The following is a 22,252-nucleotide window of genomic DNA, read 5'->3' on the forward strand; positions in this document are numbered from 1 at the left end:
GTCTTAGAAAGAACAGCTATTGAGATGGGAGACATGGTCCCTACTTGCTTTGGTGGCACTGACCTTGGGTCTACTATGTAGACCCTTTTTGCTCCTGCCTCCTCTGGGGTCCCCTACCTGGGCTGAGGTATGACGTCTAGAGGAGTGGAGAGGACAGTTTCAGGATGATGTTCCCGGACAACTTTGAGTTAGATCTCCAGGAAGATTTCCTTTCCTTTTAAAGTTTTTTTTTCCCACATGGGCATAAGTGGTAAGCGAACAAAGAAAGACAGAAGGAAAAGTTACTTCCAGATGGCTCGCCATCTTGCTCTAATGTAGATTAAATAAAGAAAATATTCCAATGTATCATTAGGCAAACATGAGTATTAATATCATTCATATTATAAATGGAACAGAATGGAAATTCAGTCTATATCTTGACATACATTTGAGGCTAGGGCCTCAGAGCCGGAAAACAGACAACTATAGTGCCCTGATTCTGGGCATGTTGGAGGCTCCTGATACCTGAGGTAAGAGAAAGACCAAAGTGTTCCTAGATATCTCTGGGGGGGTGGGGGGGAGGGCTAAATTATAACCAACCAAAACGTCTCCCTCCTGTGGCAAGGGCCTATTCAAACAGCCACTTAATGGTGTTAACCTACCTTCTCCATCTCCACCAACTTGTGTGGGTTCCTGTCAAGGTACATTTCTGGCAAACCTCCATGACACCCAGAGCTTCTGTGATACCACTCTGGACCTCAGCTTCTCTCCCTATGCCGTGAGGACACTACTCCCACCCTCCTCCGTGGGCTCACAAGTCTGAGTCCTGACCATGTTTCATGGAACAAGAAAATAAATGGAGAATCTTGATGGTGGTCCACATCCTAGAAAGTTACCTAAAGTGCTCAGAACTTACCAAATGGCCCTGGGGAGGGAAAGGCTGAGAGGTAGGAAGAGGTAGTGCTAAGCTGGGCTAGAGGTCCTGAAGGTGGGAATTTCACTCCATCCTTTGGTCTCATTTCTTCCATGGCAGAAGATACAATGGCCCAAGGGGAGGGAGTAGGCCTCTGGGTTAATACTGTTCAGCTTAAAGCTTGAAGCACCCCCCGTCCCCCCACCCCAGCTCTACCCCACTGCTTAGTCCCCACACCACCAGTGTTCAGTTTCCAGAAAGTCAATTTGCCAATCAGTAAGTGATCCAAGTCCCAGCGTGAGTTTAAGATCAGCAAGTCCAAGATCAAAGTATCCAGTTATCCAATCAGCAGCACAATTACATCCCCTTAATCTGTGAGGGTCACATCAGCCACTTCCTGATAGGAGGCTACGTGTCCCTGGGCAGGCCCCAAATGGGAACTCAGCTCAGTGACCTTTCACAAACGGCCGGTTGTGCCTACAGGCTGGACAGATGGTGTGGGGCCCCTGGGGTGAGCGATGGTCCAATGCCTTCAATGAGGCTGTTCCACTGGTCATAGTCCTCTTGTAGGTCTGTGTGGGAAAAAAAACAGGAAGGTTAGGGAAATCTTTGTAAGGTTAGTTCAAGGAGTAGCTCCCGTGGATTTCGGGGGTCATCCTGGAGAGGAGCACCAGGGATACGGAAAGGACTGGTTATGGTGGGTGTGACGGTGAGAGCAGTATGGTAACTAGTGTCCACTGAATGTTTTATCAGTGTGCTTCATAAATGACTTGCTTGACCCGGAACAACCCAGTAAGGGTAATAATAGAAGCCAGCATTTACTGAAGGGTAATGCATCCTAGAAACTAGGCCAGACACGCACCGATTCATGTAATTTTCACAATCTCCCTATGCAGAAAGTCCTGTATTAGCTATTTTATAGCGGAGGAAACTGAGGCTCAGAGAAGCTACCCGATTCACCCGAGGTCATTCCAATGGAGAAGTGGTAGAGACAGAATTCAAACCTGGGTCAAAGGCATGAGAAAATGGAAAGCCCAGGGAAGCCGTTGAGCGGGAAGGAAGGGATCTTTGCACGTCAGCTGGGGGACTTCCATGAAAAGCGAGAGAGAATTAGACGGCAACATCATGAGGCAGCCCAATACCGGATAGGATTCCAGAGAGGGCCCTGGGATCACAGGCAGATGGGTCTACCATAGTAAGAACAGTCAAAAAGGGACGAAGGCCTCAGGCGGAGGGAGCAGGGCACAGCTGAACAGGCAAATGGTGCTTTTGTTCCAAACAAACAAAAGCTGGGACAGAAGGCAGGGACCACTCTTCTTCATCTCTGGATCCCCAGTGCCCTGCCACGAACCTGGCAGGAAGAGTTCCTCAACAAGGAAGTGTCACATAGTCATCAATTCAGAAACTATCAAGCACACCCATGATGGGCCAATCTGTTCTTGGTGCTAAAAATACCACACAAAAACAGAAACCCTTATCCTCATAGAGCTCATAATCTAATAGGCAGAGATAACAACAAACACAATAAATTATATTGCGTGGGAAAAGGTGGTAAGTACTATGGGGAAAAAACAGAGCAGATAAGAGACGCAGTGGTGGTGCCTGGGAGAGGGGGGTGAGGCGAGGAAGGGAAGGTACAGGGGCGTAACAAGGGGGATCAGGGGTGCCTGGGTGACTCAGTTAGAAGAATATATGACTCTTGATCTCAGGGTCATGAGTTCTAGCCCCACACTGGGTATAGAGATTACTTAAATAAAGTAACTTAAGGGGCACCTGGGTGGCTCAGGGGGTTAAAGCCTCCGCCTTCAGCTCAGGTCATGGTCCCAGGGTTCTGGAATCGAGCCCCACATTGGGCTCCCTGCTCAGCGATCCGGCTCCCTGCTCAGCGGGGAGCCTGCTTCCTCCTCTCTCTCTCTGCCTGCCTCTCTGTCTACTTATAATCTCTGTCTGTCAAACAAATAAATAAAATCTTTAAAATAAAATAAAATAACTTAAAAAAATAAGAAATAAAAGGGTGGTCAGGGTGTGCCTCACTGGAGAGATCTGCACAAAGACCTAAAGGAGATGGGAAGAAGCCACGGGACCGAACGGAACAGTGTCCCAGACAGCGGGAACAGCAGCGCAAAGACTCCGAAGTGGGTGTGTGCCTGGAGTGCCGGAGGCTTGCGCAGCAACACTGAAGGCGGCCTGGGGAGGAGCAGCAGGAAGCAGGGTCAGGAGGGACCGAGGGCCACATCATATGGAGCCAGCAGGACACTGGACATTGGCTTTGACTCTCAGAGAAATGGGGAGCCACGGAGGATTCGGAAGAGGGGTGTGAGAGACTGGACTTAATTTCTATCAGGTTCACTCTGGCCACTCGATTAAGAAAAGACCGTGTGGGGAGGCAAGGGCAGGGAGAGACAACTTGGACAGGGTGACAGTCACGGGGGTGAGGGCATGTGACGAGGTTCCACATGTAGTCGAAAGGTAGAGCCAAGAGGATTTCTGAGGGATCGGAAAGGGGAGCAGAGACAAGAATGAAGACATCAGCTTGAGTAACTCGGAATTGGGTTTGGTCGGGGATGTCTACTGGGTGGAGAAGCCCTGAGTGGTGGGTTATACGGATCTGATGCTCGAGAGATCGAACTGGAGACATAAAGTGGGGTGTTGTCAGCCTGAGACCTACCCACGAGCGTGGAGAGATAACGTGAGGGGATACAGAGACAAGGTCCCTGAGCCCCAGAAGCAGTAACGCAGACGGAGAAGGAGCAGACGTCCAGACAGGAGAACACCCACAGTGGAGTATTCTGGAAGTGAACACGGGGTTTCACGGAGGAGGGCGTCACCAGCTCTCTCAGAAGCTGAGCACAGGGACGCCTGGGTGGCTCAGTTGGTTAAGCGGCTGCCTTCGGCTCAGGTCATGATCCCAGCGTCCTGGGATCAAGTCCCACATTGGGCTCCTTGCTCAGCAGGAAGCCTGATTCTCCCTCTGCCTCTGCCTGCCACTCTGTCTGCCTGTGCTCGCTCTCTCTGACCAAAAGAAAAAAAAAGAAAAAAGAAAAAAAGAAGCTGAGCACGGCAGCAGATGAGGAAGGAGAACTCGCCACCCGGCTGAGGGCTGTGACGGTCACTGTCACAGGGAACTGGGATGCAAATGCCTCACTAGAGTGGGCTTAAGAGAGAACACGGAGAGAAGAGCCAGAGAACGGAAAGACGGACATTCTTTCAAGGAGTTTTATTAGGAGGAACAGGGAAATGGGGCACTAACTGGAGGGGAAGGTGGGGTCAAGTAGGTATCTTTTAACAGAAATTTTAGGGTGAGGGGTACCTGGGCAGCTCAGTTGGTTAAACATCTGCCTTCAGCTCAGGTCATGAGCCCAAGCTCCTGGGATCGAGTCCTGCATCAGGCTCCCTGCTCAGCGGGGAGTCTGCTTCTCCCTCTCCTGCCTCTCCCCCTACTTGTGCGGCCTCTCTCTCTCTCTCTCCCAAATAAATAAATAATATCTTTAAAAATAAGAGAGAGAGAGAAATCTCAGGGTGAAATGAACCAGATCAAGAGGGGCAGATTGACATCTGCAGATAAAAGGAAAAACCTGTTGTCACAATCACCTTGAACCCACGGGGGAGAGAAGGGAGCGTGTTGTGTGTGGGTGGTGGGGCTGGCCTTAGAGAACAGACTGGGAGCTAGTGGCCAGGCATGGAGCAGAGCATCACACAAAGGCGTGTGGATGAGGTGCTGGGATTTCAAGGAAGTTCCGGCTACTTCCATTCTCTCCGTGACCTGGGAGGCCAAGTTCATCAGCTCAGAGACAGGGGAGGGGAGGGTGTCAGAGGTCTGCAGAGAAAGGAGAAGGGAGAGTAGAAGAGCGGAGACAGAAGCTGCCTACAGCTCATAGGACAGAAGCCCCAATCTTCTTAATAAAAGAGAAAGAATATCCCTGGGTCAGTAGCAGATGTGCTCCCAGAGGCATTTTTAGGAGCAGGGAGAGGTACAGCTCGCTGCAACCCACTTTGGTTTCCTGTGTGACATGCACCATGTGGCCACCAAAATGCTTTCCTCTTCTTTGCAAAGCTAATTGCTCCAAACGGAGAGGCTTTGCCTTTTCAGACTCTGTCCCGTCTCTTCTCGCCTAGTGACACCGGAGCCTCGGAGTGGGACGCTCAGCCTCTCAGACAGGCCCACCGCCCGTCCTCCATGATGCAGCTGGACAGCCCACACACGTCTATTCGTGACATTGCCTTGCCAAAGGACTAAAATCCACACTCATTCCAGCAAATACGTGGCTTTTACACTTGGCTTCTGACCACTTCTCTGCCTTTACGTTCTGCCAATTCACTCTCCCGGGCACCAGGCACACTAAACCCAGTTTCTCCAAACCGATCACACAAGCCTCTGTGCCTTCTGTTGACAAGCCATGGGCCCCTTCCCTGGTGAACCAGACTCCTCTGTTAAGGTTAAAGACGCGGATCACTTTGTCTGGGGAGCCTCCTCTCCTGCCTGTCCTTTCCTTTCCATCAGTTTGGTGCCTGCTCTCTGTGTCTCCTCAAGACTGAGGCTACACCCTGGTCATTGAAGTCGCTGACAGGACAGGGCATCCGCTAAGTATGTGGGCTTTGGAATCAGGCAATTTAGGTGCCTTCTGGCCTTGCCACTTCATAACCAGATAACTACGGACAAATTACTTAAATTTCCAAAGCTTCATTTCTTCATCTATAAAATGGCGTTAATAAAACGAGTACCTACCAGAGAGGGCCGTCTTCGGGATTACATGTGATGGTGAATCTGAGTACTTAGTGAAGGCCTGGCGTAAAGCAAGTTCTGGATAATCTCCCTACGGTCTAAGACTCTCCTTCCCAGCTCTTCTGTTGGTCTCCAGTAATGAGCGTCTTAGCTCAACATCTTAGTTCCTAAAGGCAGCCAGACTACGCCACTGTGGTCTCCGCTGCCGTCTTTCACTCTTTAGCTAATGACACGATGCTAAGAGTGACCAGGGAGAGTGAGCCAAGGACCATGTAGTCAGTCCTCACCGCAGTCTAGGGTCACGGATCCACTCCCTCTCCCATGAGGTGATAGAGCGCTGCTTTAAAGTATTAACCCTAAGGTCTCTAAACCCAGGGGGCATCATGGTTCACAGGAGCAAGATGAAATGAACATGTATGTACATATGTAAATTCCGGTTAAGAGAGTCAATACATTCATAACAGAACAAATATATTTTTAAAGCAAACTGAATCCGTGGGCACCTGGGTGGCTCAGCTGGTTAAGCATCTGCCTTCAGCTCAGGTCCCGAATCCCAGGATCCCACACCGGGCTCCCTGCTCAGCAGGGAATCTGCTTCTCCCTCTGCCCTTCACCTTGCTTGTGCTCTCTCTCACTCACTCTATCTCTCTCAAGTCAATAAATAAAATATTTTTTAAAAAAAGAAAGCAAAGTGAATTCACACCAAATTTTTTAGGCACTCAGGCCACACAACTAGATGTCTAGTGTCCAGAGCACAGAGGTGACCATCCTACTCTATGTACCACATCCAGCATGTCAGGTTGAAGTCAGGGCACCACACATCAAAAGGCATCCTGACAAACAGTGCATCCAGAGGGGATAATAAATGGCGACATGGGGAACCATGGGGAAGCATTGGGGAACAGGTGGGAGGTACCACGGACATCGAGCTTACCGAACAGAAAACGCAGAGAAGACATCACTGGGGACTTTGAATACCTAAATAGCTGCCATGTGCAAAGGGTCTGCAGCTTCGCTGGGTGGCCCTCGAGGGGATGACCAGGCCAAGCAAAGAGGAGGATCAGATCTCGGTCTTAGGCTAGAGTGAGGTGACCCTGGACACTCGGGGTGGCCTGGCTCCCTTCTGAAGGAAACTGTACTGTGTACAACACCACTGAGGGCTCAGTCTAGGGCACACAGTGGTGGCCATCTCCATTCTTTCTTCCTTTCTTTTTTTTTTTTTTTAAAGATTTTATTTATTTGAGAGAGTGTGAAAGCAAGAGAGATCAGAGGGAGAGGGAGAAGGAGACTCACCACTAAGCAGACAGCCCAATGCGCGGCTCCATCCCAAGAATCTGAGATCACGACCTCAGCCAAAGGCAGATACTTAACCGACTGAGCCACCCAGCCCCTCCCCTCCTCTATGCTGGCTAGATTAGAAAAAGACATCAGTCAAGAGAGCTCCAGGCCTCCAGGGGCACTGGCCTACATCGTGCTGCTAAGTAAAGGTGAGCCAGGAGAATCAAGCTGTCTCCCTTGGGAATCTGGTCGAAGAAACCCAAGAAAATATGGCAGTGAGGACCGAGAGCCACAGAGGAAAAGGATGCCACGAAGTTGGGAGATCAAGCCGTGGTTTGAGCCAACCGAAGCTGTGAGGAACATAGTTACCTATGAATAAGGAGATGCTATCAGCAAGAGAAAAACCAGAGTAGAAAAGAAGAAAACAGACCAGAGGTAAGAGAAACAGATGTCATTAGAAGAAGAGACAGAGAGACTGAGCCCGTGAGAGAGACCAGAGAGAGAGCGGTCAGTCCTGCTAAGCCACCTCGGTTCCCCTAACTCTTCACTTCCCACGTGGCCAGATGTACTTTCATAAACAAACTCACCTTTTTTTCTCCAGGTAAATGATGGACTCTCCATTCCTCATAACCAAAAGGAGCCTAACTAGAATATCAGTCTGAAAATGGAGAGGCAGAGGGGGCCGACCCTCATAGTGGCGCACTCTCCATGCTGCCTGACTCTGTGGTGGCACAAAGGGAGAGGAGACGCGCCCTGGGTGGAAGGCTGCACCAAAGACCTCTACAGGCCTTGCCACTTAACTGGTCAGTGACGGATGACACTGGTCATAAGCCTTCCATGCTTTGTTTTGTTTAAAGTATGTCTACAGGGCGCTTGGGTGGCTCAGTGGGTTAAGCCACTGCCTTCGGCTCAGGTCATGATCTCAGGGTCCTGGGATCGAGTCCCGCATCGGGCTCTCTGCTCAGCAGGGAGCCTGCTTCCTCCTCTCTCTCTCTGCCTGCCTCTCTGCCTACTTGTGATCTCTCTCTGTCAAATAAATAAACAAAATCTTAAAAAAAAAAAGTATGTCTACAAACTTAGCCCATGTAGCGTCTTAACCTCCTCTGCGGTACAGATGAGGGGAGTGAGAATGAGTTAGGACACAGGTAATGGAAGAGAGAGAGAGAGAGAGAAAGAAAGGTGAAAGTGCCATTTACAGTGAGGAAACCGAGGCTCAGAAGTAAAATGACTAGGCCAAGGTCATTTGGGGAGTAAGAGACAAGAGTTAGGGTCTGCAAATTTACAGCTAAGCATTCTGTCTGCAACTCTACGCAGCTCTCTCCTTCACTCAGATTTTTCCTTTTGCCATACATCTGCCTGACCTGGGACATGTCAGGATAGGCCACTGGGTAAGGAAATCTAAGGGACCCCCAGGGCTGCCCACAAACCCCCATTCTCTCCTTACCTAGGTGCTTCTGCAGGAAGGCCAACATGGCCCTCACCATAACCTCCTGACCTTCATACGGGTCCAAGCTCCCACGAGTTCGCGCGGAGAAGAATTTACCGATCCAGTTACCAGCCACAAAAGCAAAGTCGGTTTGACTCCGATGAACAGACCCACTAGAGGCAAAGAGAAATGAGTAACTGGTACAGGTCTGGAGGTGAGAGCACACGAATATTTGCTAAGCACCTACCACGGGCAAGAGGCTTTATGTGCACCACCTCTGAGTTTTCACCACAGTCTTGGAAGGGAAGCATTTTCCTTGGGATAGAATCAGAGGAAATGATCTGCCCAAGGTCACACAGCCAGGAAGGAAGAGAGCTAGGACTTGAATGCAGGTGTGTCTGGCTTCAAAGCTGCCTCAACCCCCAGACCACGTCTGACAGAGCCGGGAAAGGCTGAGTTAAGTAGAGTGCAGTAGGGCAGGTGCAGGGCGAGGCGGCGAGGAGGCAAGGCCTGCCGTACTGTCATTCCACTGTCATTATAAACCACTGTGGCTTTTCCCTGGTGATGTTTGAATGGTCACAAAACATATCAGCTCCTTCTTCATCAAAACAGTGCCACAAAGTAAACAGGAGAAGGAATCACCTGCCTTTATTGGAGTAATCAGAAAAGTAAGGGCAAACACCTATAAAAGAAGGCTTTTGGATTAGAATTTAAGTTCCTAGCTATCAAATACATTTAATTCAAAAGTGAAATGCCCACTAGGGGGGCACCTGGGTGGCTCAGAGGTTAAAGCCTCTGCCTTCGGCTCAGGTCATGATCCCAGGGTCCTGGGATCGAGCCCCACGTCGGGCTCTCTTATCAGCAGGGAGCCTGCTTCCTCCTCTCTCTCTACCTGCCTCTCTGCCTACTGTGATCTCTGTCTGTCAAATAAATAAATAAAATCTTTAAAAAAAAAAAAAAAGAAATGCCCACTAGGTTCACTTTGGGCTATGACTCACAGCTAAGTATTTACTAGTCAATCAATGAGGGAAAAAAATCTAAACGCTAAACTTTAGTTGAAATCATGCAGAAAACCTGACTTGTTTTTAAAAATGTGTTGTTTAAGGCAGATGAAAAAGTGGAAAGAATAATATAATGGACACTTGGGTTCCCAACACTCGGTTTAAGAATACAGGGCCGACAGTCCGATCGCCCTTGGGTTCTCCTTGCCAACTGCTCTCGCCTCCTTTCCCTCCGGAGGTCACTATTATCCTTTCCCTCCAGAGGTCACTATTATCCTCCATCTGACTGGCTGGGGAAACTGTCAAGCAGTCCTCTGCAGCCATGAGATCCGAAGGACGGGGAGCGCTGGCCCTAAGGAAGACAGCCTAGCCAAGAGAAGCATGGGAAGAAGCATTGACTACAGGACTCCCAGCATTCCAGGGCTTTGGATTTAGGATTTCAACTACCCGAGTGATTCCAGAAGCCTGGGACATGTAGTTCGTTGTCATTTTGCTGAACTAGGACCTGGGACCCTTGCGGCATATGTGGTCAGGCTCTGTTAGGCTCGAGTGCAGGGCAGAAGCAAGTTGGGAGACTTGTCCATGGGCCCTCAGCCCTGCACCTGAACTCTGTGCCACTTCTGATCTATGCTACAAAATCTAATGGTCACTCAAAATGTTCTTTCTGTGATAAGTGGCTCCCGTGAGAAAACCACCTGACGGTGCTAGTAATGGAAGTGAATGTGGTTTCTCTTGGGGAGAATATAGATGGTTTATGGGCGATATCTGAATTGAAGTATTCAAGGTCTCCAAAAGTCTATCTCGTGAATGTCAAGGGTCTGTTGTAGTTACACTCTTCAAAAGACTCAATAAAATTCCCAAATGAGGTTAGAGATCTCTGGAGTCCATCGACCCATACCTTCCCTCTCCAACTCACAATCCCACAATACTCTTCTTCCAGAAGCCAAGAGGTAAATCCCATCATCGGGTCATATAAAGTAGGAAAGGAACTGCTGTAGGTAGAGCTAGATGAAGGAGGACAGACCGGAAGTCCTAAAGGAATTAACACTTTGCATTTCAGGAAGTATTTAAGTATTGTATTAATGGGTAGAACTTACAGATAATTTACAAGAAATTAAGAGAGCCATCACCAAGTAGCAAATGGAGAGGACACTGGGGATCCTGATCAAGACCCTGGGGCTTACTCACAGGACAGTTATGATCCTGGACTGTTCGTGCTGGGCACATATCTTCTTCATCAAGTTGACACTCTCCACTGTCTGGAATTTCTCAGCATTGATAAAGAACACAGGGCCTCGGGCTTTGGGGTAAAAGTCATGTTCCAGAGGAAACATCCAAGCGTCCAGAGCCACAGCACACCTGTGACAGGACCAGACATTTGGAACTGCTGTGCAGAAACCCAGGCAAGGATAGTCAGGCCAGTTGGGGAGGGACAGGGTTCTTCCCTTCAGTGGGAGGAAGACTCAGAAAGCCAGGAAGGGGGTACCAGGGCCCAGACCCTTCAGTTAGGATCTTGGATAGACATCCCTTTTACCTGTCACCAAAGATGCTTCTAGGTTTTGTTTGTTTGTTTGTTTATATTTATTTTAGAATAGCCTCCATGCCCAATGCAGGACTTGAATTCACAACCTGAGGTCAAGATTTGGATGCTCTACTCAATGAGCCAGCTAGACACCCCAGATCCTTCTAGATTTTAAAGTCCCTGACAGCAAGGATCAGACCTTTTCCTGGGTCTACTCTCAGGCAGCTGACCTGGGTTACTCAAAGGCCATTCATTCAACACTGAGTACCTACTATGTGCTTAGCCCCATGCTGTGGATACAGAGACACATAACACAGTTCTTGTTCTTAAGGATCAAGGGGAGACAGAACAGACAAGGGAACAAAATAGAGCTTAGTGCCCTGACTGCACGTGGAGCTATGTGAGCCCACAGTGTGCACAGCACAGGAGGTCAGGAAAAGCCTCTGTGGTGCCAGAGCTCAAAGACATGGCCAGTGTGTCCAGTAATCTGTCCCCTGGGGCAAAACTAAGGCCCTAAGATTAGCTCCTCTCCTCTACCCAGAGTTCCTCCAGTCTTCTCCATCTCAATAAAGGACAATCATCTCCCCCACTCAAATTCTAAAACATATCCTGACTCAATTCGCATCTCTCCATCCTGCCTCCTCCATCTGAATGCCAATCCATCACCTCTGACTTCGACTCTAAAACAGCCTTCCTCTAACCGGCCTCTTGGTTTTCAGTCTTGTCCTCAACCATCTACTCTTCATACAGTAGAGTAGCCATACAGTAGCCAGAGGGAGCTTTTTTTTTTTTTTTTAATTTTTAATTCTTTTTTTTTTTTTTTTAAAGTAGGCTCCATACCTAGTGTGGAACCCAACACAGGGCTTGAACTCAGGACCCTGACATCAGGACTTGGGCTGAGATCAAGTTAGACACTTAATCCACTGATTTTTCCTGGAACTATCAGCACTGTATTCTTAACACTTTAACATGTAAGTAAGATTTTTTTCAGGGCGCCTGGCTGGCTCAGTTAAAAGAATATGCAACTCTTGATCTCGGGGTTGTGAGTTTGAGCCCCACGTTGGGTGTAGTGATTAGTTAAATGAATAAATAAAAACTTAAAATATTTTTCTCTGCTTAAAACCCTTAATGGTTTCCCATCGTACTTAGAATAAAATTGAACTCTCTTCACTCTGGCCAAAAGGCCGTGTGATCTAGCCTGTTTATCTCTCTGATCATTATCTTGAACCACTTCCCCCTCACTCACTGTGCCATTCCCACACTGACATGGCAAGCTTCCTTCTACCTCAGGGTGTTTGCATTACCTGTTCCCTCTGCCTAGAATGATCCTTCCCTAGACCTTCACACGGTTGGCTTCTGAAGTCTTGGCTTACGTCACTTCCTGAAAGAAGCCTCCAGTTACTCTGGCGTATCAGCCTTGTTTATTTTCTTCACTGTACCTGAGTGCTGGGGATTTGGCTGTTAGCTTGTTTACTCATCCGTCTCCTCCCACAATAACATAATTCCATGAAATCAGAGACCTTATTTTCTTGTTCGCCACTGAATCCCCAGCTCCCAAACCAGTGCCTAGCACATAACGCTCGTGTGACAAATACTTGCTGAATGACGGAACAGTGCGCAGAGCTCAACAGCAGCGTCGCTAGGACACTCACCGAAACTGGGTCTCCTTGGCCAAAGCCAAGACAGCTGTGGCCCCGCCAAATGAATGTCCCATCACAGCCACGCGGCTCATGTTGATGCTGCCCTGAGGAAAGCAGAGAACTGAACCAAATTAGAAATGTGGGGCTGCTTTTCCAGGAATTCTTCAGAGACAGGAGGCAGAGAGTGAGACAATGAGGCAGAAGCACTGTACAGTGGATGAGGTCCTGCCTGTAGGGCAGGAACCTCGTGCTCAACGGAGAGCGGCCAGTCAGCCAACCCCCAGACCAGACAACTTCCTGCAGTCAGGAATTCTGAAAACTATGTTCTTCATCTTCTTTTTTTTTTTTTTTTAAGATTTTATTTATTTATTTGACAGAGATCACAAGTAGGCAGAGAAGCAGGCAGAGAGAGAGAGGGGGAAGCAGGCTCCTTGCTGAGCAGAGAGCCTGATGTGGGGCTCGATCCCAGGACCCTGGGATCATGACCTGAGCCGAAGGCAGAGGCTTTAACCCACTGAGCCACCCAGGCGCCCCTCATCTTCATTTTTGTAAGCATACCACCTGTGATGCCTGGACCAGGGAGACAGCTAAATATACGTGAAGAAATGACTGGGCCTAAATGATGGATTCCACACAGATCCATCCGTGCGAGCACGTTAGGAATGAGAACCGTCTCCAACCCCTAGATCCCTGCCTTACAGCCAGTCCAAAGGGTGACACAGGAGCCAAGTCGGGGGACAGAACGGAAAGCTCCTGCTTCCTCCATGTCCCTCTGAAGGCAAGGGCTGCTTGTGTAGAAACAAAGCCAGCTTCTACTTCCTTTGGATATCTGTCCTGACTTTGATTGGGCAGAATGAGTCGGCTTGCTCTTCCTGCTCTGCAAATATCTATTTCAAGTTGTCCCCAGAAGCCTCTAGGGCACGGTTATGTAAGAAGCCACTGCAGCTGTCTGCCAAGGGTTTTGGGAAATCTCTCTAGCCATTGTGGCCCAGGCTCTGCCCTGAACCTGTGCTCTCCTCTGCTCTCCCCAGTTTCCATCCTGAGGCCCTGTACCTAAATTCTCTCCCTTTGCTTAGTACTTTCAGACCAACAACTTGGTTGATGGCCGCTTCTGCTTTTTTTCACAGGTTAATATATTTATATATGCGGAAAATCAGGAGCATATAAAGAAGTCACCCACGTATCACATTCCCTTTCCACATAGTGGCCCAACACATATCCCCAAACGGGTCAGTTTCTTCAGTGTCTTTGGAGAGCTTACTTACGCACACACAGGTAAATGCGAATCTCTACATCCCCACTCTTTACACAAAACTTACCTTTGTGCATAATAATATTAGTTACAGAAAGACCTTCCTTATCCTTTCTTATAGCTACATCTGGTTTCCCCATGGCGTAGATGGCTAACTGATCACCAAATCTGTCTTTCTTCTTTCCCAACATACAGCTGGACTCTGTTTCCCAGCAGCTGGATGTGGCCTTGGGACTGAGTTCCAGCCAACAGGAGCATGAAAGCGGTATCTCCACTTCCAGGCCTGGCCCATAAAAAAGTGTTTTATATAAATCTCCATGCCCTTCCCCGCTCCTGGCTTAATGCACACAGTGGCCTTGGGTTTCACAAGTGGAAGAGGCTAGAGCTATAAGCTAAAAGGAGCCTGGATCCCTGAGTCACCCCTTGCAAGAGGAGCACCTATTTGCAACTTGGCGTGGGAGAGAAGTAAATTTGTATTGCATTAAGCTACTGAGGTCTGGGACTTAGTAGTTACAGCAATTAGCATTATCAAAACTAATATCCATTGTCCCATAATCTATTCAACGACTTCCCTTACTGGAGAACACTTAGGATATGACCAGTCTTTTGCCGTTACCAACAGCAGTGGAACGAATAACCTTGTACATATTATCAAACTGCACGTGTAAATATCTACAGAATCCATTCCTAGAACTGGACATCGCTAGGTCAAAGAATATGCCCGCTTGTACTGCTGATAGCTATTGCCAAACTGCTCTGCGTGGGGCAATCTGTACTCTCACGGGCAACCCAGCACAGTATCTGCTTCCCCAGAGCTTTGCCAACAAGAGTGAGTAATCAATTTTTAGAACTTACTCTGCTAGGTGAAAGTGTTCTTAGCTGTTTTTATGCCGTATTTCCCCCAATGATAATCCAACTCAACTCCAGCCTGCCCAAGGCCTGTCGCAGGCTCAGAGGCACACAACCCTGTACTTCAGTGCCCGGAACCCTGTCTGTCTGCTAGGGGCCGGCAGCACACAGCGCTCTGCTGGAGAAGTGCTTCAGATGTCGGCTCCCAGCTGCCCTCCAGGCAGATACCGTGCCCTGGCTGGCCTTGACTCGACCAGAGCCTTTAAAAGGCATTTGCTAGTAAGTCTGTGGGGCACACAGCACAGGCTTTGGGATCAAAAGGCCCCAGTTTGAAGTCTGACTCTACCACTTACTTGACTGTGTAACCTTGGGTAGATTCTTAGCCTCTTTGATCCTTGGTTTCTTTTTATGTAAAGAGCTAATAATGCTTGCTGCATAAGTTTCTGTAAGGGGCTCTTATCATTTTAAGTACTCATACAACAGTAGTTGTTAATTTATATATACGTATGTATGTATGTACATATACAAACACACACACACACCCCATTCTCATTTGTGCAATGGCATACTACATGGCTATCAAAAAATCATGCCATAGAAAAATATTAACTGGCATAAGAAGACATTCAGACTAGTATGCTAACTGAAAAAAAGGGCCACAAAACAGCATGTATTAAATAATAACATTATTGTTTTTAAAAACATAAACATATGTGTTACGCGTTTTAAAGGAACTGGAAAGACAAACGTCAACATGCAAAAAGAAAAGCTTTTTTTCTTTATGCTTTTGTGTGATTTCTTGGTTCTCTAAATAGAGCCTGAGCTACTTTTGAACTCAGGTGGGAAAGATGGGGGGGTACGGGGTGCTGGGAAAGTATCTGCATAGGAACCAGATTCCAGAGCTGGGACAGTTTCTATCCTCCTGGAAGGATTTTTGGGATTCCCTCAAAGGAAAGAATTAGAAAAGAACACAGGTTGTTCGTTGCTCAACAGCCCTTCCTTTGGGGAACGAGACATCTTTCCCTTATCCACGTGGCCCTGTAGGGATGCCAGTCCTGGCGCTCAGGTTCCCCTGACCCAGAAGTGGGTGTATAACGTAGGCAGGCCAATCAGAACACCCTGTCCCTCTCGTACAGTGACTGGTCTGGAAGGGACATGTAACCCAAGCAGGGCCACAGCCTTCTCAGAACAGTGGAAGCCACGAGAATCTCTTTTCCTTTTAAATTTGAAGCTGCATTGAAATATAGGCTTGGGCTGCCAGCAACCAGGGTTCCTGCCTAATGGGGAGAGTCCGGTGAGAATGAAGCCCACACATGGAGTGGAAGGGAGCCAGGAGAAGAAGAGAGAGTGCCAGAGCCTTGATGACAATGTCTGAGACCCTGGATCTCCCTATGCTGGCCTAAAGCCAGTCTGCGTTTGGTCTTCTTCACTTATCAGAGCCAACAAATTCTCTTCTAGTTTAAGCCAATGAGTTAGGTTTTTGTTATGTGGAACAGAACAGACCCCAAGGTCCTGATGAACACATGTGCTCCAGGTGACACTAATTGCTGCCATACCTTCAAGGTCTTCAGATCCAGCCCATCGGGCAAGATATTGAGGACGATCTGCCCAGCAGTGACCTCTTGCAGGATCCTCAACACCCGGGTACACTCGCTCACCCTCTGATGCACCTACAACACAGAGTCGTGGTGGGGGCGGGAACAGAACACGGCACACCGTTCGGCAAGAACCTCACTCTCTGACAGAGCCGAGGGAGGGTGTGGGGAGAGCATGCCCACCTAGTGCTCAGCAAGCACCGTGGGCTCCATGGCCTGAGAAAGGCTCGGCAACCTCCCAGCAGCTCCATACAAGCGCCACCTAACGGTCCACTGGAGTCAGCACGGCCCTTCACACTGCCCCCCCTCCCCATGGGGCATCAGGAGGACCTAATAAGACAACATATAGGAAAGCACCCTGAACACAAAAGAAATAAGAGTGTTTTTTTTGAATCAACCCAGTACTGGATTTGACTTCCCTATTTATAGCATACATCTATTGTTTTCATCTGCCTAGCGCTCACCTACCCCCAATTCACCCACTACCCCTCACATTTGAGGACTGTGACCCCCTCAAATCTGTCGACCTATTTCTGATGAAAATTTCCCATTTGGGTACTTCTCCTGGGCCCAGAAGCCTCCCTCCAGGATTTTTCATTCTGCAGCTTGAGGCAGGTGTGACAACTGGGGGACGACCCTCCAAAGAGCCCTATTCTCTCCGGTGGTGAGGCCAAGTATAAGCAAACTCAGTCTGTCCAGAGCTGTGGTTTTAACCTTGTGGTTCTAAGGCAGTCTGCAGATAAAACCAACCAGCAGAGGAGACAGAGAAGGAAAAAACATCTTGATGGTATCGGGCTCCAGTGGTCCTGCCCCTTACATGCAGCCTGTATAAGCCGGTCAATTCTCTGGTTTGCCTACCAAGATTAAATTAAGTTTCTGTCACCTACAATTGTGAAGAGTCTTGATTACTACCCCCTTTCTCTGCCATGGTAAGCTCAGACCCACTCTGAGTGAGATCTCAGGACAGAAGATCAAAGTCTTCTTAGTTCAGTCTTCTTAGGGACTGTTAGTGTCAGGAGGACAGGCTTATGAACTCCCCCTCCCCAACAGGCACAAGCCTACCTGGCAATTCCGGACATAGAACTCTTTCTCCCCTTCCTCAATCTGACGGTAAGGGATCCATTCTTCCTCCAGCGGCTCGGGAGCTTGCTGGTTCTCCCCCGGGGCCTGCTTGCAGAAACAGGTGGTCGCGGCGGACCCATCCCTGAAATACACGTGCCGCTGGAGAAACTAGAGGACACCCTTGAGCTTATTTTTTCCCTTTGCCAAATCCTCCATTTCCGCCAAGACACTCTAGGTCATCTTTTGGCTAGCAGGGAGAAAGATCTGGGGCCATACACAGGAGAGTAGAAAAAAAACATTGATTTTAAAGACTGACTTGGACTTGGGCCCCAACTCAGCTGTGTCCCTTCCAGCAATTGAACCTTTGAACTTTGGTTTCCTTGTCTTGAAATTGAGTAGAATACCCTCCTTGCATGGTCATTGTGAAGATTAGAAATAATATACGGGTAAGGGACTAGCCTCTGTCCCAGCCCATTGGCGGCTGCCAATCCAAGAGTTCATTATGGCCTTCACCCCTCACCTGTGCTCCGGGACAGCAACCACAAAGCCGTGGGAGGCCAGCTCCATGCAGAAGGCTGAATACAGCGTCCTAGAGTTGTGAGAGACAAGAGGAGCGCTCAGAAGAACGGCCCCCTGCAGCCCCCATTCCAACCATGCTCTGCTGGTGACCATCTCAAAAGACTGAAGAGAGGAAGTTTCACCTGCAGCAACCCTCCCTCTTCAAGGTGCTCTCTCTGGTTAGCAGAGCACTCGTCTCCCCAAGGCTCCAAGAAGCATGTGTAAATCCATCCATGGTGTTTTCAACCCCACACAAACCCTGATTCCTCTCCACCCACCCCCAATATAGTCTGGCTACTCCAACAATTGCATTTTTATTGTCTATGTATTCTTGTAGGTCTCCCAAATTAGCAGGTCAGATCCCTGGAGACAGGCACTCTGGCCCTTTCTGTAATATGCAAATATGCACCTGTAATTTAGCATGTCAATTTGTCCAGCCTCCAACTTCCTAGAAAAAAAGGAATACGGCAGACACTGTCAACTGCCTAAACACTTATTTTTCTGTCCTCCTTAGTAGCAGAACCTGATTATCAGCTGAAGATACAGATATCAGTATGACATTTGTGGCCTTCCTTGCAGCCAGGTTTATCTATGTGATTAAGTTCCAGCTCAGCAACAGAAATATAATGCTGCCCTCATAAGTAATTGAAATTCTCTAGTAGATATATTTTTTAAAGTTAAAAAAAAAAGGTGGAATTAATCTGAATAATATATTTTATTTAATTTAACAGAGCCAAAACATTATCATTTTAACATATAATCAAAATGTCTGAGTTAGGGGAGCCTGGCTGGCGCAGTCGGTAGAGCACCTGATTCTTGAACTCGGGGTCATGAGTTCGAGACCAACATTGGGAATAGAGATTACTTTAAAAAAGAAATTTGGGGGGCGCCTGGGTGGCTCAGTGGGTTAAGCCACTGCTTTCGACTTAGGTCATGATCTCAGGGTCCTGGGATCGAGCCCCGCATCGGGCTCTCTGCTCAGCGGGGAGCCTGCTTCCTCCTATCTCTCTCTCCGCCTGCCTCTCTGCCTACTTGTGATCTCCCTCTGCCAAATAAATGAAAATAAAATCTTTAAAAAAAAGAAATGTGGAATTAATGAAATATTTTATTTAGCTCTTTTTTCCCATATGAAGTCTTTGAAATCCAGTATCTTATAATTCAGCACATCTTAGTTTACACCAGCGATATTTGCTATGTTCAACAGCCACACGTTGCTAAAAGCTACTAAAATGAACAGAGCAGCTCTAGTCATTGGGACATAACCGACTGTGCTCGATAGAACTTTCAGGGGGAAAAAAAAAGGTCTCAGGAGAGTTCTCCCTTCCTATTGCCTGGAATGTAGATGAATGGCAGGAGCTACAGCAGCCCCCTGACGTCATTAGACAGCCTTAGAGATGGAAGCCACATGGGGCAGAGCATGATAAAAGAAGTTCCAGTAACTCTGTGAAAGTACCATATCATCTCTGTCTACCACTAGCGTTCTTTGAGCTGAGCAAGAAACACATTTCCTATTGCTTCGGCCACTACTGTTGGTGGTTTTTCTATTATTACAATTTGCCTGGATCTTAACGGATTCAGAAAAGTCAGGAAGGAGAGACATTACATTTCCTTTCACCTTCTCTCACTTTTCCGAGGGAGGCAGAACCAGAGAGATCTCTGATCCCTTCTCAGTTCAGACTGTGTAACCTTCAGCAAGTCTGCCTTTCAGAGCCCGTTTGGTCATCTGTAAGATACACACCCCCACTGCCTACCTCACGGGGCTGTGTGGAAACCAAAGGAACAATAGCACATTGCAAGCAGGGAACGTTTAAATGCATATACTGCTCCCTGGGGTGGGAACACATAGGTCTGGAAGGATTTCAGATCCTGAATTAACCACATACGCAACAGGAGGAAACCAGGCCCCTTTCCCTCCCTGCCCTTTGGCTTGGAGTTTCATTCTGGTGAATGAAGAGTATTTATAAACGGGTCACCCAGGTCGACTGAGGTGTGAAGTCTCAATACCGATTCTTAAAAGACCACTCTCCAAAGTCATGTGCTCACCCGCTCTCTGTATAAAATACCTGTGAACTTAGGAGAGAATGTTTCTGACTTCTTTTTCCTGCTAGACTACAGTCCTTCTGACGGAAGGGACTCTATCTTACTCACTAATGAGTAAAAAACCCCAGGACAGGCCCAGCATATGGCAGGTACTAAATTTGCTGAATAAGAAAGCGACACTGAAAACCATCCACTTGCCTTACGGCCTCATCTCTGCATTCACTCTCCTGCCACGGGCTACAGTTATGAGAGACCATGTTTGGGCTCCCCGAGGAAATGCAATTCCTTGACTTATCTCCAGAGGACTTCTTAAGCCATGTACTTGCTAAATGAATGAAAACCTAGCAAAACATAGCCCTTGCATTCACTTAATAAATATTCTTTGAGAGACTACTACTTTCCAGGTATTGTCCTAGGTACCAAAAGAGAGAGAAGGCAGATATGGTTCTTGCCTTCATGGAGCTTACAATCCAGTAGGAAAGACAGACCTTAAAGAATAATCACATGTGTAATTCCTTCACTGCAATTGTGTTAAATATTGGAAAGTACAGGTTATCTAATGAAAGCATATTACGGAAAAACGTGAACTAATGTTTAAGGGATGGGTGTCCCTAAGAAAGCCACATCCAAACTAAGACCTTGAGGGAGATCTGGAATTAGCCAGGCAAAGGTGAAGGGGTGGGGAGCACAGGAGGAAGCAAGGAGCAGAACAGCAAATATTCCAGGCAAAGGGAAGAACCACAAAGCACAGAACAGATAAAAACTCTGAAGCAGAAAATAATGTAGTACCTTTATGTAAGTGAAAGAAGGTCAGCGTGTCTAGAGAGTTGGAGTGGGGCAAGTAGTAAGAAACAAGGCTGGAGACTGTCGGGGACATGCATCCAGGTAAGACAATGACAGGAGCTGAAGTAAGTTCAAAGGCTACTGTAAAGACGAAGTAGGGAAGCGACATTCATTCATTTATTCAACAACTATTTACTGAGCACCTACTCTCTGCCAGGCACTGTTCTAGGTGCTGAAATTAAAGGTCATATTTGCTTTTAAAACAGATCTCCCCCAGAGCACCTGGGTGGCTCAGCTGGTTGGACTCAAGTCATGATTTCAGGGTGCTAGGATCAAGCCCCACCTTGGGCTCCACATTCAGCAGGGAGCCTGCTTGAGATTCTCTCGTTCCCTCTCTCTCTGCCCCTCCCCTGCTCATGCTCAGTCTCCCTCTCTCTCAAATAAATGGATACATCTTTAAAAAACAAAACAAGGGGTGCCTGGGTGGCTTAGTCATTAAAGTGCTTGCCTTCAGCTCAGGTTGTGATCCCATGGTCCTGGGATAGAGCCCTGCATCAGGCTCCCTGCTCAGCGGGGAGCCTGCTTCTCCCTCTCCCTGTTCCCCTGCTTGTGTTCCCTCTCTTGCCGTCTCTCTCTCTCTGTCAAATAAATAAAATAAAAATAAAAAACAAAACAAACAGATCTCCCTGGCTACAGTATGGAAAATGGTTTGGGGAGTGGGAAGGCAAAAACAGACACCTTTATGACATGTGACACTCTAGGACATAAACTAGACTTATATGTTAATAATGAACATAGAGACAGAATAGTCACAAAATTAAACAGCAACATATGAATTACGGTTATTAAGCTTCTTAACACAGGGGCACCTGGGTGGCTCAGTGGGTTAAGCCTCTGCCTTTGGAATGGATCATGGTCTCAGGGTCCTGGGATCGAGCCCTGCATCGGGCTCTCTGCTCAGCAGGGAGCCTGCCTCCCCCCTCTCTCTCTGCCTGCCTCTCTGCCTACTTGTGATCCCTGTCAAATAAATAAATAATCTTTAAAAAAAAAAAAAAGCTACCCAACACAGCAAGGTGGGGAAATCAGGCTCCACAGGAAGACTTCTGAATGGATACTGCCTTACAAACATCAGGCAGAGTTTCCCGAATTTGGTAAGAGACCTTACAGTTCCCCAGCCCGTGTCCTCCACACAGAGAGCGAGCACTGTGTGTGCACGCTTGCTAGGTGCCGGCCTAACTGAACCCTCACACACCACGCAGAGGATATCAGGGCCCCGAGAGTTCTACGGCTGTCCTGCGCTGCCATGGGGCACAGCCTCCCAGGTTGGGCCCTGCACTGCAGGCGTGCAGGGAGTGGGCCCGTGTCACCACCACATTGGTGCCATGGCAGAGCTGTCCCTCCACAGGCACTGAGGGAACAAGTCTGGCTGTAACACTCCAGCTCCTTCTAAGACTTCTGTGCTGTGTATATAGGAAGAGAGCTAGAAGTGTTTATTTATAAATGTTTCTTTATTTTTAAATATAATATAAACATGTAATCAATTATGTCTGCTTATTCATTTATCCATGCAGGACCACGAGAAGTAAAGGATGGGAAGCCTGCAGAAAGACCCCACCAGGCGACAGAGGCTT

The 22,252-nt window shown here is 48.0% G+C and overlaps 1 protein-coding gene across 1 annotated transcript in view; it reads right to left on the reverse strand.

The window, feature by feature from the left end:
• Positions 1-281: 281 nt before the first annotated feature.
• The window catches only part of PAFAH2 (platelet activating factor acetylhydrolase 2), a 30,855-nt gene continuing 8,884 nt past the window's right edge, over positions 282-22,252 (reverse strand). The window contains exons 5-11 of the mRNA XM_004741126.3: positions 17,761-17,829; positions 17,241-17,382; positions 16,140-16,253; positions 12,495-12,586; positions 10,509-10,679; positions 8,338-8,492; positions 282-1,464 (exon numbers count right to left, since the gene is read on the reverse strand). Coding sequence (XP_004741183.1) covers positions 1,370-1,464; positions 8,338-8,492; positions 10,509-10,679; positions 12,495-12,586; positions 16,140-16,253; positions 17,241-17,382; positions 17,761-17,829 — 838 coding nt within the window. The 3' untranslated portion in view covers positions 282-1,369. The remainder of the gene's footprint in view (positions 1,465-8,337; positions 8,493-10,508; positions 10,680-12,494; positions 12,587-16,139; positions 16,254-17,240; positions 17,383-17,760; positions 17,830-22,252) is intronic.

This window comes from Mustela putorius, unplaced genomic scaffold (genome assembly GCF_011764305.1).
Source record: "Mustela putorius furo isolate JIRA1106 unplaced genomic scaffold, ASM1176430v1.1 tig00003853_pilon_pilon_pilon, whole genome shotgun sequence".
Lineage (NCBI taxonomy): Eukaryota > Metazoa > Chordata > Mammalia > Carnivora > Mustelidae > Mustela > Mustela putorius.